This window comes from Podarcis tiliguerta (assembly GCF_965153285.1).
Source record: "Podarcis tiliguerta genome assembly, chromosome: 8".
Lineage (NCBI taxonomy): Eukaryota > Metazoa > Chordata > Lepidosauria > Squamata > Lacertidae > Podarcis > Podarcis tiliguerta.
The window spans coordinates 8,763,437-8,781,184 of record NC_139541.1 but is presented as its reverse complement, the minus strand read 5'-3'; the positions used below and the strand labels follow the sequence as shown (position 1 = coordinate 8,781,184).

Sequence of the window (17,748 nt, the reverse complement as noted above, 5' to 3'; positions counted from 1 at the left end):
CGGACTGTGAAACACAAGCCCTGTTTTAGGTGCTGCCTTTGACCTGCTATGGGTGCTGCTAGTGCAAAGGGTTTGACTTCACCCCCAGAGGCTCACTCCATTGTCTCTTGAGACAGATGCCAACAACAAGAGGGAGCTGGGTGCCTGAGGGAGGTGTCTCTCTGCAGGTTGATTTCTGCCTGCACTTTGTTCAGGTTATCAGACTCCAAGGGCCTCCTGGCAGTTCCCTCCCTGCGAGAAGTGAGGTTACAGGGAACCAGGCAGAGGGCCTTCTCAGTAGTGGCACCCGCCCTGTGGAACGCCCTCCCATCAGATGTCAAGGAAATAAACAATCATCTTGACTTTTAGAAGACATCTGAAGGCAGCTCTGTTTAGGGAAGTTTTTAATGTTTGAAGATTTATTGTGTTTTTAATATTCTGTTGAGGGACGCGGGTGGCGCTGTGGGTTAAACCACAGAGCCTAGGGCTTGCTGATCAGAAGGTGGGTGGTTTGAATCCTCATGATGGGGTGAGCTCCCGTTGCTCAGTCCCTGCTCCTGACAACCTAGCAGTTCAAAAGCATGTCAAAGTGCAAGTAGATAAATAGGTACCGCTCTGGCGGGAAGGTAAACGGTGTTTCCGTGCGCTGCTCTGGTTCACCAGAAGCGGCTTAGTCATGATGGCCACATGACCCGGAAGCTGTACGCCGGTTCCCTCAGACAATAAAGTGAGATGAGTGCCACAGCCCCAGAATCATCCATGACTGGACCTAATGGTCAGGGATCCCTTTACCTTTTTAATATTCTGTTGAGAGCTAGCTGCCCAGAGTGGCTGCGTAGAAATAAATTTTTATTCATTCATTCATTCATTCATTCATTCATTCATTCATTCCCTCCTCATTTGGAAGCCACACTCCCTTTGGGATTGGGGCTTCTCCAGCGAAGGTGCCCAGCTCCGCCCCCCCCCCCCCGGGGAACTGGCAATGCTGTTTTTCTGCAAGGCTTCAGGAGGAGCAGTTAAGACCATCCTACTCTGTGTTGTGTTGTGTTGTGTTGTGTTGAAGCAAAGGTAGGGGGACATCTTTGGACCTCTGGATGTTGATGGGCTGCAACTCCCTGACGATTGGCCCTGCTGGCTGGAGTGGGGGGCTGCCAGGAACCTGCAGATCCTACGTTCAGTCTGCTGATGTCTTGGGCAGAAGGAGCTGCTCCCACCATTGGTGCACCCAGCCCAACCCATGTCTTCTGATTGGCAGTCACTCTCCAAGGTATGAGAGAGGGCTTTTCTGGCTGTGAAGCTGTGATTTCCTGCATGCAAACCTGGCTGGGCTATGACAGTGAATACTGGACATTTGCAATGCTTCCAGAGAGAAAATAGTGCCGAACAGAATATTACCTCTTCACCCAGAACTAATCTGAATGTGTCATCCTGCCAGTTATTTGTATGGGGGCGGGGAGAGGGATTTTCACTTCCGAGCCATAATTAATATATTAGTATAATTAGTATATATACAGTCATGCCTCAGAAGTTGAAGTCAGGAGTGCCTGGCATGCTCTGGTCCATGGGGTCACGAAGAGTCATACATGACTAAACAACAACAATAACTTTGGAAGTCAAACGAAATCTGTTCCGGAAGTCCGTTTGACTTTCATAACATTTGGGAACCAAGGCGCGGCTTCTGATTGGCTGTCGGTCAGCTCCTGCAGCCAATCAGAAGCCATGGAACCCACATCGGACGTTCGGGTTCCAAAGAACTTCCACAAACTGGAACACTCACTTCCAGGTTTGCGGCATTCGGAAGCCAAAACGTTCGTCTCACAAGGAGTTCGACTTCCAAGGTAGTAGTAGTATAATGTATAATATATAATATATTAGTTGTTGGACTAAAGACCTGGGTGCTGCATTTTGCAGACCCCTTGTGAAGACCAAATGTCACCTTTATCAAGATCACTGGAGGAGGTCAGTGATTCTTTTGAGCAGAGCTGGTTGGAGGGTTTCCTGCTCTGGAGGGTAGGACTCGAACCCATGGCTTCAAGTTTCAAGAAAGGAGATTCCGACAAAGCATCAGGAGGAACTTTCTTAGAGCCAGCGCTGTTCGACAGTTGAATGGTCTCCCTCGGGAAGTGGTGGACTCTCCTTCCTTGGAGGTTTTTACACAGAGGTTGGGTGGTCATCTGTCAGGGATGCTTTAGCTGAGGTCCCTGCAATCCAGGGGGCTGGACTAGATGATCCTTGGGGTCCCTTCCAACTCTACTTTGACCTTTGACCATGACCTTTTCCGGCTTAGCAATCTACAGGTAACTATTACGTATATGAGACTGGTGTCAATTACCCAGGAAGGATATTCTTACTGATTTATATAGCAAGTGGCGGGTTTAAAGAAAGAAAATAGAGGGGAAAAGCAGGACATTAAAGAAAACATCACCTCACATTAATAATACAGCGGCAATCAATACATCCATCTCAGAGCAAACATATAAATCGATAGGTATTGCCAAGTGAAAGGTCCGGATAGGCGTTCAAAATAAATGGCCATCTGTAAGAAATGGGCTCAGTCGTAGGAAGGGCAGCAAACCTCTTTGATTTATGGGGTGAGAGAGGTTGGCTGTTTTGTCCTTCCAGGTTCAAGGCAAAAGTCTTGGGGCCGCCAGAAGGACTTGCAGCCCCAACACTTCCATTGCCCAGCCCTTCTCTCCCAGAACTGCAGGAATATAATTTGAAAAGATGTAGATACTTGCAAATGTCAAGGTTTTCTCTTAACACAAGGATTTATCCCGTAGTCCGTCCCCCATGACATCACCAGGGGCCGCTCCTAGGTCGCATGTCTGGGCCCTGAAAACTTGTGGCCTGGGATGCCACCTTTTTCCACCTTCGCCGCATAAAGCAATTGGTCCCTTACCTTTCCCGCCCTGACCTGGCCACAGTGATCCATGCGATGGTCACCTCCAGGCTTGACTACTGTAATTCGCTCTATGCAGGGCTGCCCTTGAAACTGTCCCACAAACTCCAGTGGGTGCAGAATAATAATAATAATAATAATAATAATAATAATAATAATAATAATAATAATAATATAATAAATTTTATTTATATCCCGCCCTCCCCAGCTGAAGCCGGGCTCAGGGCGGCTAACAACAATAAAACAATACAAAAGTACAGCACAAACAACACTCTAAAATCATTCATTATAAAATTAATTCAAGCCACTGGCAACCATCGGGTCAGAGCTCCGCGAAGATTGCCGAGGGAGGGAGTCAGGCTGTGTCCTGGCCAAAGGCCTGGTGGAACAGCTCTGTCTTGCAGGCCCTGCAGAAAGATGTCAAGTCCCGCAGGGCCCTGGTCTCTTGTGACAGAGTGTTCCACCAGATCGGAGCCACAGCTGAAAAAGCCCTGGCTCTAGTTGAGGCCAGCCTAACTTCTCTGTGGCCTGGGACCTTCAAGATGTTTTTATTTGAAGACCGTAAGTTTCTCTGTGGGGCATACCAGGAGAGGTGGTCCCGTAGGTACGAGGGTCCTAGGCCGTATAGGGCTTTAAAGGTTAAAACCAGCACCTTAAACCTGATCCTGTACTCCACCGGGAGCCAGTGCAGCTGGTATAGCACCGGGTGAATGTGATCTCGCAGTGAAGACCCCGTAAGGAGTCTCGCTGCAGCATTCTGCACCCGCTGGAGTTTCTGGGTCAGTCTCAAGGGCAAGTAGATAAATAGGTACTGCTCCGGCAGGAAGGTAAACGGTGTTTCCGTGTGCTGCTCTGGTTCGCCAGAAGCGGCTTAGTCATGATGGCCACATGACCCAGAAGCTGTACGCCGGCTCCCTCGGCCAGTAAAGCGAGATGAGTGCCACAGCCCCAGAGTCAGCCATGACTGGACCTAATGGTCAGGGATCCCTTTACCTTTTTAATATTCTGTTGAGAGCTAGCTGCCCAGAGTGGCTGCGTAGAAATACTTTTTTTTTTTATTCATTCATTCATTCATTCATTCCCTCCATAAGTGGATCATTTGGGTGTCCTCGGGGGGGGGGGGGGCGGTTCTGGGCTGCTGATGGAGGGGACAGCGACCCCCTCCTCACTGCCTCTCTCCAGGCTCCTGGTTCCTGAGAAGCGATTTCCACCCAAGCGAGGAAATCTCTATCAGTTTTTTAATCGGGGGGAATGGATCTCTTCATTAGGCATTAGGCGCTGCTCCTAAGATGCTATAATATTTAGCCAGCAGACAGATGAGTTGGCTGCAGTAATGATAGCAAGGGGTGGAGAAGCTGTGTTTTGACTTACTCTTGGCTTCACAAATGTTTGAAAGGTGCTGTGTGTTCATGCACACACTTAAAAAACAAAAACCTCTTGGGACTAAGTTTTTGTGGGGTGGACTTGCTCTGTTGCAAGATGGGACTGAGGTCTTCTTCTTCTTCTTCTTCTTCTTCTTCGATCCCTCGTAGCCGAGTAAGATTGTCTTCCATAAGCACGGTTTTAACAGTGAGTCCATAAGTGACTGTGGAGGCCATTTCTGGATCCACACATCCTTCTGCAGTGGGGGCATAAGTTTCCAGGCAGGAGTTGATCACGGTGAGGGTTTGCCAAGCGTGCCTTCCTCTTAGCACGTTTCTCCCTTTCGTCCTGAGTTCGAGTGTCTTCAAAGCCCTTGACACCTTTGGTAAAGGCTGCTCACCAGTTGGAATGGTCGCAGGCCAGTGTTCCCCAGTTGTCGGTGTTTATCCTACTTTTTTAAAATTTGCCTTGAGAGAGTCTTTAAACCTCTTTTGTTGACCACCAGCATTACACTTTCCATGTTTAAACTGGGAATAGAGTAGTTGCTTTGAAAGACGATAATCAGGCATCCTCACAAGATAATAATAATAATAATAATAATAATAATAATAATAATATTTATACCCCGCCATTTACTTCCCCAGCCACTTTGGGCGGCTTCCAACAAAACACTAAAATACCATAACTGATTAAACATTAAAAGCTTCTCTAAACTTTTAATAGGGACGTGGGTGGCGCTGTGGGTAAAAGCCTCAGCGCCTAGGGCTTGTGTCCTTTTATTGAAAATGCACCTCTGGGTTATTTGTGGGGCCTGCCTGGTGTTTTTACATGAGCAGAATGTGTGCTTTTATTTAACATGCATATCTGGGTTATTTGTGGGGCATAGGAATTCGTTCACAATTCCCCCCCCCCTTCAAAATATAGTCCGGCCCCCCACAAGGTCTGAGGGACAGTGGACCGGCCCCCTGCTGAAAAAGTTTGCTGACTCCTGCTCTAACCAATACACCACCGCTGCCTCTCTTAAGAACACACGCCAGGAGACACCCCTTCCGAGCGGGGCCCAAGCTGTGGTCTGTTCTTCTGGAGAAGTTACCGTATTTTTCGCTCTATAAGACGCAGCAGACCACAAGACGCACCTAGTTTTTGGAGGAGGAAAACAAGAAAAAAAATATTCTGAATCTCAGAAGCCAGAACAGCAAGAGGGATCGCTGCACAGTGAAAGCAGCAATCCGTCTTGCTGTTCTGGCTTCTGGGATAGCTGCGCAGTCTGCATTCGCTCCATAAGACGCACACACATTTCCCCTTACTTTTTAGGAGGGAAAAAGTGAGTCTTATAGAGCAAAAAATATGGTACTTCTTTAGCATTCCATTAACTTTTTCTCCCAAGAAACTCGATGTGCATGATTCTCTCCTCCCCATTCCCTGCTTTAATCTCACAACAACCTTGCAAGGAAGGTTAGGCTGAGTGACTCTGGCAGGCCCCAGGTCACCCACCGGGCCCTCACAGCCTAGCAGGGGATTTGAACCGGGGTGTCTCCCATGTCCCAGCCCCACCCTCTCTTCCCACTATACAGCACTACCTCTCCATATGCCAGCAGTGCCAACGCAGTGCCCCTTTGCTCTTCAGTAAGGGAGAAATCTTCTCCTGGCATTAAGCAGATGATATATCTATCTATCTGCCTCAAAGAGAAGAATGGACTTTACCCTCGTTTCTGGGTAACGTTTGCCAAGAACTGTTCCCCCCCCTCCCCCTGTGGGCAAATGATGATGGTAATTATACCAGATCTGTAGTCATTTCCCGCCCCCCCCCCCCCTCACACACACACACACACAACACACAAAGCATGATTTTCTGAAGAAAGTAGGAATTGTGCAAGAAGGCTCCAGGCCTGGATTTGAGATGTTCTGACAGAGCCCATTAAGCCTCGCTGCTTCCTATCCACCGCACTTCCAAAATCCTTTTAGGTAACTCCTGGAGGGCATGTTTCTAGTCCCCAGAACATCTTCCGTGTCTGTGTCTTGAGATGTGGTGTGTGTGTGTGTTTATCACCAAGTCTGAAATGAAGGCAGCCCTTGCACCAAAGGTGGTTTTTGCGTAAATTGGTGCATCATCTCAAAATGAATTATCCTATTCTCCCTCCGTTCTGGTGGAGGAGAGGGGACAAGAAGCAAGGAGCTGAAATTTCTACAAATACATCATGATTCTCCAACAGCTCTGTTCTGCAATCTCCTTCCACTTGCATAGAAATGTTGGCTTTCCGGCCATTGCTTTTAATAAGTCAAAGATCAGAGAATATAACACAAAGAGCCAGAAAACTGGTGGTCCTGTTGATGTCAGTCTGGAATATGAAAAAGGCTTGTGTGAACAAATGGTCAAGCTCCAGTGGTTGTATGGTGGTGGAGATATGACCAAATTTCCAGAATTCAAATTTCAGGATCCCAGACTTGAAGAGGAACAGAAGTGATGTGATAGAAAGTGGGGCCTGCCTTCCCTCTCCCCCTAATTAACCTCCATCTCCAGGGGGGCGTTGACCTCCTTGGGGCCTGTGACATCACTGCCCTCTTCCCTTCCTCTCTCCCAATTAATCACCTCCCACAGCCCCTCCCCCCAATGGCGTCACCAGGGGCTGCCCCAGGTCTCAGCCCTGAAATCCCAGGGTCTGGGGTGCTCCTGACCTGTCAACCCCAGTGGTGAGCCTTTAAGGAGAGTCAGTGTGGCATAGTGGTTAGTACGTTGGAGGGACACGGGTGGCGTTGTGGTCTAAACCACCGAGCCTCTTGGGCTTGCCGATCAGAAGGTCGCTGGTTTGAATCCCCGTGACGGGGTGAGCTCCCATTGCTCGGTCCCAGCTCCTGCCAACCTAGCAGTTCGAAAGCACGTCCAAGTGCAAGTAGATAAATAGGTACCTCTGCGGCGGGAAGGTAAATGGCGTTCTGGTTTCTGTCACGGTGTTCAGTTGCGCCAGAAGTGGTTTAGTCCTGCTGGCCACATGACCCAGAAAGCTGTCTGTGGACAAACGCCGGTTCCCTCGGCCTGATAGCGAGATGAGCATCGCTACCCCATAGTCGCCTTTGACTGGGCTTAACTGTCTAGGGGTCCCTTATCTTTGTGCTATAGTGTTGGATGATTACCTGGGAGAGACCAGGGTTCAAATCTCTGCTCAGCCATGCCTCTCAGCCCAATCATTGCCTCTCAGCCAATCCCCAACAGGAATGAGGAGGAGGAGAGCCACGAACACTGTCTTGAGCTCCTTGGAGGAAGGAGTAAAAGGTAAAGGGACCCCTGACCATTAGGTCCAGTCGTGGCCGACTCTGGGGTTGCAGCGCTCATCTCGCTTTATTGGCCGAGGGAGCCGGCGTACAGCTTCCGGGTCATGTGGCCAGCATGACTAAGCCGCTTCTGGCGAAGCAGAGCAGCGCACGGAAACGCCGTTTACCTTCCCACCCGAGCGGTATCTATTTATCTACTTGTACTTTGACGTGCTTTCGAACTTCTAGGTGGGCAGGAACAGGGACCGAGCACCCTCCCCGTCGGGATTCGAACTGCCGACCTTCTGATCAGCAAGTCCTAGGCTCTGTGGTTTAACCCACAGGGCCACCCGCATCCCTTGGAGGAAGGAACGTGTGATATAATACAGTAAACGAGGGGAATTAAGACTAGGAGAGCTGAGTGGGGGATGCTCGTGTAATCTCACTGTATACAAGTTGTACAAGTGACAATAAAGTATTTCAATTTCAATTCAATATAAATGCATTAAATGAGGGGGGAGGGCTGTTGATCGATTAATAAATAAGCTGTTAACCGTCTTGCTTTTCCAAAAGGTTTGCTTTCCAGCCGGTCATGATAGACGTTCTCCCCGAGAGGGAAGGGCCTTCTCCAAAGGGAGCTGTGCACTGCAACACACATCCTGCAATCCTGTGGGGGGGGGGGGATTGGTCCCTCTCCACTCCCCTGTCCCTGGGTAAGGCGAAGGCAGGGAGCCTGGGAGCACACGGCCAATGTTGGCTGCTCGGAGCTGCAGTCCAGGCTGGCCAGAAGGGTGCTGTGTTTCTCAGAGCCAGTGGCTCGGTTCCAACCATGATAACTGCACCTTGGGAGAAGCATCAAGCCGGAGCATGAGAGGCAGAGCAGCCTGGCTGTTAATGCTGGAGGGTCCTGGTTTTGTTTTGCTTTTGGCTGAGCAATTGCTGTTGACGTTTTATAATTCTTTCCTCCAGCCTTCAGGTTTGGGGTGGAGGGGCGCCACCTGGTGGCCTCCTGTGGTTACTGCATGTAGTGTTTTTCAGGACCTGGAAGAGATTTTGCAGCCGCCGAAGCTTTTGTGGAGTTGCCGGTGTTTATCCTCAGCTTCTTAAAAAGCAGAGACATCACCTTGCCGACAAAGGTCCGGTGTTTATCCTCAGCATCTTAAAAAAAAAAAGCAGAGACAAGGTCCGTATATTTAAAGCTATGGTTTTCCCAGTAGTGATGTATGGAAGTGACAGCTGGACCATAAAGAAGGCTGATGCTTTTGAATTATGGTCCTAGACTCTTGAGAGCCCCATGGACTGCAAGAAGCTCAAACCTCTCCATTCTGAAGGAAATCAGCCCTGAGTGCTCACTGGAAGGACAGATCATGCAGCTGAGGCTCCAATACTTTGGCCACCTCATGAGAAGAGAAGACTCCCTGGAAAAGACCCTGATGTTGGGAAAGATGGAGGGCACAAGGAGAAGGGGACGATAGAGGATGGCGAGATGGTTGGACAGTGTTCTCGAAGCTACCAGCATGAGTTTGACCAAACTGCGGGAAGACAGGAGGGCCTGGCGTGCTCTGGTCCAGGGGGTCACGAAGAGTCGCACACGACTAAACGACTAAACAACAACATCCTCCGCTGACACAAGCGGCTCTGGAGTGCAGGCCTTTCAACCCGCTGCCAACTCGGCTTTGTCACCACAGTCAGAGAGAGGCAGCAAGGCTTCCGATTATCAGTTGCTGGAAACTGCAGGAAGGGGAGAGTTGCTCTTGAGTTCGAATTCTCCTTGCAGGCTTCCCATAGGCCTCTCGTTGGCCACTGTGAGCAGGAACCGGATTCGCCCCAGCCTCTGTGCACCAAAGGCTCTGTGGGCCTGCAGATGGAATGCTCTGGTTCAGAGAGAGAGAGAGAGACAGAGAGAGAGAGAAGGGATAAATATAAACCGTCCCAGCTTCCTTGAAGGCCTGTGTCTTGCTGCTTCTCTTTCACTCCTGTCACCAGCTGTAACTAAATGCATCCATCTCTCTGCTTCTCTGCATCCAACATCTTCCTTGCAAATTATAATTCCCCCTCCAGGATATCTCTCTCTCTCTCTCTCTCATGTCTTCGAGGGAGCATGCCTGGTCAAGAGGTTCTAGCCACAGCTGTTCACGGCCTTTGCAGAATTAGCTCCAAATTTGCATGAAATTTGAGTGAGTGAGTTTTATTTAATGCAAATCGAAATTTGCTGTGGCTCCATCAGGCCTTTTACTTGTTGGTCTTTCCAGGGGAGGGGAGACTTTGTGATGGTTTAGAAACACGTTTCCCACCCCTAAGTTCATTTTCTCCTCCATCCTGTGGATTTCTTCTTCATCTTCAAATCTCCACCACCATTTTAAGATCTCATTTCACCTTCAGTTTTATTAATATAGAATCATGGAATTGTTGGAAGGGATGCAATGGAGGAATAAAAATTTTTTTAAAGAGAGGATTAGAGCGATTCATGGAGGAGAGAGCTATTGATGGCTACTTGACATGATGGCTGTTCTCTGCCTTCACGGTTGCTGGGAACCCCAGCAGGGGAGAGTGGTCTTTTGTTCAAATTCTGCTTGTGGGTCTTCCTTTGGGGCACCTGGTTGGCAACTGTGAGTACGGTAGATGGACCCAATAGTCAAAAAACAAATTAAAACACAGAGTTGTCTCCAGCTAAACTCTTGGGCTAGACCCCTTGAAGTGAATGGACCTAAAGAAATCATGTTCATTAATTTCAGTGGGTCTACTCTTGAGTGCAATTAACACAATCCACTGTCAATGTAGTTTTTTTGATGAACACAGCAGCGTGTATATATTTGTTCCGTGTTGTATTGTTTTAATTATGACCCGATTAAATTTTATTTCCTCGCTAATGCAAATTGAACTGAAGCCTCCATCGACTGTGGGAGGCGATGGGCAAAATTAATAACCTTCCCAACTCAACACTCTTGCTGCCCAGAGATGCAGGCATTGTCAGAGTTGCGGGTCACCTGGCCAGCAGGTTTAACTCTGAAGGTGTTCTCCCAATGAACGTACACGCCCCCCCGCCCAAGATAAGAGAGGCTGTGGGTTCAAGAGGTGCCTTTGCTATGCAGAAACTTTTTGTAGCCTTGGGAAGGAGTTGCACTGGGCCTGAATGAGCTCTGGAGTGGGGAAGCAAGGTTATGGGGCAGGAGCCTGGCTCAAGGTGAGGCAAAACTGCCTCTTCCTCTCCTTGGGGACTGAATCTTCAGTGTGTGTGTGTGTCACCATGAGGCTTAAATCACATGATGTCACAGCAGAGTGTTCCTGAGCACATGCAGATAACCTTTCGCTTGCAGTCGAGCCTTTAAGCTATGATTCCTGCATTGGACTAGATCAGGGTTCCCCAAACTTGGGTCTCTGGCTGTTTTTGGACTACAACTCCCATCATCCCTAGTAGCCAGGGATGGTGGGAATCATAGTCCAAAAACAACCCAAGTTTGGGAACCCCTGGACTTAGATGATCCATTGGGTTCCCTTCCGATTCCATGATTCCTTGGTTCTCTGTTGATCTGGGACTGGGTGACAAGCTCACACAGACTGGGGCCGTGTGTACATTGAAAGCACAAGACTTTCGCTCCCGGAAGACTCTTGGGAACTGTAGCTTGCTGAGGAAGCCGGACGCTGCAGCTCTGGGGTGTGTGTGTGTGTGTGCTAAACTACAGTCACCAGCATCCTTTGTGGGAAGCCACAGGCTCGGAAGGGACCCAGAGGGTCACCTCTGCAATTTTACGCAGCCATTTTCAGGAATTAAAGCAACAGGAGCAGCAACCCCAGTGCGCCAGGATCAGTGGCGTAGCGTGGGGGGTGCAGGGGGGGCCGGCCGCACTGGGCGCAACATCGGGGGGGGGGGCGCTCGCACTCGCAGTGCTAAAATCAGTGCTAAAATCCACGGGTTAGGGGGCGCAAATTACTTGCCTTGCCCCGGGTGCTGACAACCCACGCTACGCCACTGGCCAGGATCTGTTTTGATCGGAGGATGCTGAGTGCCTGAGTGAAAGGAGAAAAGCGAAAGGGGCTTGACCGCCTCCCCCTCCGCAGTGCATGGTTCTTTGGGAGAAGACGGCCCCATGATGGAAATGAAGGCAGAAACCCAGGAGCCAGTTAAAAAGAGAAAAATTGTTGTTGTTGTTTTCCAAGGACACCCCTTTGCTCTGGCTGCCACTCTGCCACCCTCCTGACAGTGCGAGCAAACAAACAAGGCTCCCCTGTCAAGCTCATCTGCATCCGCTGCATATGCAGGGCAGGCAAGTCTCCTGCTTTGCAAAAACAGAGCAGGGATTTGATGCTGGGGGGAATCAGCAGCCCCCAGGAGGAGGGGAGAAGCCCAGCTGGTGAGATGGAGGTCTCCCGGGAGCAAAAGAGGGAGGCAGCCTGGCTGGAGCCGCACACAAATAAATTTCTGCATTCGCTGAAATGATTTTAACAAAAGATCGCAATGATAATAATCACAGGCCTCTAAATCAATAACAGTCAAATTCGGGCAGGAGGAAGCTATCGGTGGCTGCGAGTCAGAATGGCTGTGCTCTCCCTCCGTTGCCAGAGGCAGTGAATGTCGCTGGAAATCAGAAGCTGGGAGCGTGACCGTTGCGTTCAGCGCCGCTTGTGGGCTCCTTCCCTTTGGGGCATTGTGAGAACAGAAGGCCAGGCAAGATGGGCCAGTGGACTAATCCAGCAGGATCTTAGTTTCCTTTTGATTCCTAAATGGAGCCTCCATGGACAGAGTCGGTCTACCTTAGAATGGTGATTGAGAATGAGAGATGGCTCTTGCTTGGGAGCTTCCCAGAAGGAACATCTGGTTGGCCACTGTCAGGACAGGATGCCTTGGATGATATAATAATAATAATAACAATAATAATAATTGTGTGGACAAAACTCTGATCTCACGTAACTGGGACAGGACAATGGCGGCTGCTTCTGTGCCAGCATAGGGTTTTGGGATGTGTCAGATGCTGGCGACACCCGAGACCTGCAGCTTGGCTTATGCAACGGTGCCTACTGCCTGCCCCTTGGTCTCTGAAGCCTGAGGCCTCTGCCTCAGGGTAGGGCCGGCCCTGGTGGTGGGCAACAGGAGCAGCAGGCACCCAGAGCCTTTGGAGGGAGCGGCGGTTCGAGGGCACCCTCTGGTGGGCACAAAGAGAGCTTGGGTTGCCAGGAGAGAGGATTCATGTTTGCCTCCTCCCTCCTCTGTGCGGGAGGCTGGAGTTCGGAGCACGATTTGTCACCATAATTACCCGATTACCCGATGGTAATTGCCAATCAATTACTTGAGCCGCCTCCTCCTTGTCCCTCTCTCCCCAGCATCCCGTTGCCATGGAAACTCTTGAAGTAGCGTTGTGTGTCTCTCTTCTGCCTTTCTCTGCCACGTAGGCCATGGTGGCTGCTGCTGCTGCTGCAATGCCAGGGGCCTGCCAGGCTTCAGGCGACCTACCCCTAGCCATGTGGGCACAGAGGTTGAATCCTGAGCCATAGCTGTCAAGTGTCCCTTATTTGAAGGGACAGTCCCTTATTCCAGCGCCATGTCCCGCTGCTGTCCCTTATTGATGGATGTCCCTTAAATGTCCCTTTAATGATGTCCCTTAAATTTCAAAGGAAGCAGCTCCTCTCCCTCCCTCCCTGCCGGCCAGGGAGGAGGGAGGCTCCAACTGTGTTGCTTGGCTGTGTTGCTCATCCAATAAGAAGTCTAAGAACGAAAGGGGGTGGAGCTTGCATGCCTTGTGTGTGGCTAGTTAATGCAAGCTGAGGAGGTTTTTGAATGCTGGACGCCATTTTGTTGCACGTGCTGCTGCAAACTTTACAGTGCAAAGCCAGGCCGGGGAGTCTGGCCCCCCACAAGGTCTGAGGGACAGTGCACCGGCCCCCTGCTGAAAAAGTTTGCTGACCCCTGTTCTAGGGCATGCAGCCTGAACTTTGAATTTCACTGTTGCTTGATGTTTAATGGTGCCACTGGGTGGCGTCCCTTTCCCAGTTAGGAATCTCTGATGAAACTCTAACACAGTAGAAAACCAGTTGAGGTGAGGTGTGTTTTTTTTTAGAACTGCAAGTGCTTCTTAGATTTGTCACAGAATCGTAGTTTTGGAAGGGGTCTCGAGGGTCATCTAGTCCAACCCTCTTCAATTCCAAAGATTTAAACCTTTACTATTATGATTTTTATTAAATTTTCTGTTTTAAAATTTCAAATACTCATTTTACATCCTTAAAGTATCAATAAGTTCCCTTCTTCTCTTTCCATGGTTCATTTTACATGTCTTAAATCCCTGCATATTTTACAAAAACTATACCAATCGGTTTTCCATTATGGCATCCATCAAAACTTATTTACACTGTTGAATTTATCTTAATGGAAAGAAGATAAAGTCCCTCCCAGAGATGAACGGCAGATTAAGTTGATGGATTATGCCGAAATGGCTAAAATGACTGGAAGAATCAGAAATCAGGAAGATCAAAATTTTAATAAGGAATGGGGGAAACTTATAACCTATCTAAAAAACCATTGTAAACAGCTAAAACCATTAGAAGGATGGAAAAATCCGGAACCAACGTGATCAGAGATTTACCGAGGACTGGAATAAATTTACAGAATATATCAAAAATGTATGTGAGGAGCAACTAACGCTTGTTGGCTTTCAAGAAGCTTTCTGAAAAAGACTGATTGAAATGTTGCTTGAATGATATGATAAGATTAAGATTGGTAAAGTGCAATATAAATTTAAGAAATGTGAGTAGTAGTGATAATATGGAAAATTGTCAGATAGGCTGAGGGAAGTCCAAAAGATGTATATGTAAAAGGCGAACGTTAAATATGGATGGAATGTATATTGGAAACTGAATAAAAATTAATTATTTTTTTAAAAAAAACATTAGAAGGATTGGAATAACACTTGCAGTTTAATGGTGAATTTTGGACACAATGGAGAGGTAAAAGATTTGGATTATCATGAAAGATGAGGAAATATAGGACCCATAAAGGGGACGAAGGGAATCCAGGAGATTCTATGTTGTATGTTGGATATGTGATTGTAAAACTTTAATCTGAAAAACCAATTTTTTTTTTAAAAAAAGAATTTATCTTAATGTTGCCAGCGTTTTCAGCTGTATACCATTATTTCCCATATATTCCATAAATGTTTTCCAATCTTATTTAAACGTATGCTATTCTCGTTCTCTCGTTCTATATATTAAGTTTGCAAGTTGTGCGTATTCTGTCAACCTAAGTTCCTGTTCTTCTTTGGTTTGGACCTCGCAAAGATTTAAACCTTGGTGGGGTCACATCTGTGTGCCTCCAAATGTTGCTGGCTAGGATGGCTGCTGTACAATGCAGGAGGGGGTCCTCCAACATCTGCCCCCCCCCCAGCACTGATCTAAGACCTCGCCAAACTCCACACTGAGAGGCTGTTTCATTATTCCTGTGGAATAATAATTATAATAATAATCTCTTCAGATGTGAAAGAAATAAGTAGCTATCTTCTCTTTAAAAGACATCTGAAGGCAGCCCTGTTTTGGGAAGTTTTTAATACTTAATGCTGTATTGTTTTTAACACTCGATTGGGAGCCGCCCAGAGTGGCTGGCGAAACTCAGCCAGATGGGCGGGGTATAAATAAAATTCTAAAAATCAGTTCATTCTAAAATCAATTCAAAATCAAATTAACAGCAACCATTGGGCTACAGTTCTGTAAGGATTACCAAAGGAGGGGGTCAGACTGTGCCTTGGCCAAAGGCCAGGCGGAACAGCTCTGTCTTGCAGCCCTGTGGAAAGATGTCAAGTCCCGCAGGGCCCTAGTCTCTTGTGACAGAGCGTTCCACCAGATCGGGGCCACAGCCGAAAAGGCCCTGACTCTGGTTGAGGCCAGCCTAACCTCTCTATGGCCCGGGACCACCGAGATGTTTTTGTTTGAAGACTGTAAGGTCCTCCGTGGGACATACCAGGAGAGGCGGTCCCGTAGGTTCCGGGATGAGAAAAATGGGGGGGGCAATGTCTCAGTGAAGGGGAAAGGTGATTGGCTGAATGGGACGATTGAATTGCAAGGGGTTGGGCTGGATGACTCTTGGGATCCTTTCAACTATGACTGTCCCAATTCTATGATTATGCTCCCCACATCCTTCCTCCTTGAGCTGCTTTTAGGAGGCAGGACGCTTCAAAGGCTTTAAATCCTGGAGAGCGGCTGCCAGCCAGTGTAGACAATATTGAGGCAGATGAAGCCAGTGTCTTGGTAGAAGGCACCTTCCTGTGTTTTAAGGGAAGGGCCCTGGCTCAGTGGAAGAGCCCCTGCTTGGCAATGCAGAAGGTCCCGGGTTCAATCCCTGCCGGCAGCATCTCCAGGTAGGGCTCCCTACCTGAGACTCTGCAGAGCCGCTGCTGCCAGTCAGTGCAGGCAGTACTGGGCTGGATGGGCCCAATGGTTTGACTGGATTGAAGGCAGCTTCCTAGGTTTCTATTCAAATCAGCCCTTTATTCAGAACCATGAGGACCGGAATCTTATTTTATTTTTAGAGGACGGAAGCTCATGTGCCTTTGCTTCTAGAAGGTTCCGGGTTCAATCTCTGGGATAGAGGAACCAATAGTCTAGCTGAGTGAAAGGGTCGCCTCCACATTCAGATCTTCTCCGGACGCCCTGGACGTTTTCCATCTCTGCTGAACTCGAACCCACGACCCTTGGGCTCCTGGACTCTGTCCGCTCTTCTGACAGGACTTTCTCTCTTTCCCCAGCAAACACAGTGATGGGCCAGCCAGCTTCTCCTTCAGCGGCCCCTTAGAACTGCCTTCTCTTGGCGCCAACCTCCCTCACGCTGCTCTCCGCCACCCCAAGGTAAGAGTCCCCATCACTTTTCATTTTCGGGGGGAATCGTAGAGTTGGGAGGGACCCCTGAAGTTCATCTAGTCCAACCCCCTGTAATGCAGGAATCTCTTTGCCCAATGTGGTGCTTGAACCCGCAACCCAGAGATTAAGAGTCTTGTGCTCTGCCAACGGAGCCAACGGCCTCGGTCTAGTATACCTGAAGGAGCGCCTCCACCTCCATCATTCTGCCCAGACACTGAGGTCCAGCGCCGAGGGCCTTCTGGCGGTTCCCTCCCTGCGAGAAGCCAAGTTACAGGGAACCAGGCAGAGGGCCTTCTCGGTAGTGGCGCCCGCCCTGTGGAATGCCCTCCCACCAGATGTCAAAGAGAAAAACAACTGCCAAACTTTTAGAAGACGTCTGAAGGCAGCCCTGTTCAGGGAAGCTTTTGATGTTTAATAGGTTATTGCATTTTAGTGTTCTGTTGGAAGCATCCCAGAGTGGCTGGGGAAACGCAGCCAGATGGGCAGGGTATAAGTAAATTATTATTATTATTATTATTATTATTATTATTATTATTATTATTATTATTATTTCACCGGTTCTGCGAAAGTATCCAAGAGTAGCCTCTCGCAGGCCCTTCGCTGCCCAGCTGCGACACAACACCCCTGCAGGGCTGCCAGTGGGTCTTGTTCTCTGCCACCAACCTGCCGCTCAGGCAACGAACTGCAAGGAGCAGATCGGCTTTATTTTAAGCCTCTGCCCTGCCCTGCCCTCAAACTGTGGGGCAGGAAGATGGTTGGTTCTGCAGTGGTTCCCAGTGGGTCATCTAGCCCAACCCCCTGCTGCTTCACTTGCCAGTCAGCACAGAAGGCCCAAGGTGCCATTCCCTGGCAAAATCTCCAGTCTTTCTGCTGCCAGTCCGTGTAGGCAATACAGAGCTAGGTGGTCTGACTCTGTTTCAGCCCCCTAAGTATGATGATCAGCCCTTGACTCAAATCCATGAGGACTAGAAGCTTGCATTATTTTGTGGGCGGAAGACCTGGAGTGCTGTAGGTGGGCACCGAGCGGCTTCTGGTTACGAAGCAACCCAAAGAAAGCTCCCTTCTCCACAAAGGTGAGTAATGTCAAGGGAGACCAAACCTGTGTGTCTCACCCAGCAAGGCAACCTGGAGAAGGAGCCTGCCAACTCCACCTGCCTCTGGTTGCATAATAATAATAATAATAATAATAATAATAATAATAATAATAAATTTTATTTATATCCAACCCTCCCAAGCCAAAGCGGGGCTCAGAGTGGCTAACTCTGAAAATAATACAGCATTCTAATGATGATGATGATGATGATAATTTATTTATACCCCACCCATCTGGTTGAGTTTCCCCAGCCACTCTGGGCAGCTCCCAATCAAGTGTTAAAAACAGTACAACATTAAATATTAAAAACTTCCCTAAACAGGGCTGC

General features: G+C 48.7%; 1 protein-coding gene across 6 annotated transcripts in view; it reads left to right on the top strand.

Moving 5' to 3' along the window:
- The window catches only part of RAP1GAP (RAP1 GTPase activating protein), a 108,994-nt gene that overhangs the window by 32,620 nt on the left and 58,626 nt on the right, over positions 1–17,748 (top strand). For all 6 annotated transcript variants that reach the window (XM_083453908.1, XM_083453906.1, XM_083453907.1 and 3 more), the window contains exon 3: positions 16,216–16,315. Coding sequence is in view for 3 of the 6 variants with exons in the window: in XM_083453903.1 (XP_083310029.1) it covers positions 16,216–16,315 (100 nt within the window). In the remaining 3 variants the exon portion in view is untranslated. The remainder of the gene's footprint in view (positions 1–16,215; positions 16,316–17,748) is intronic.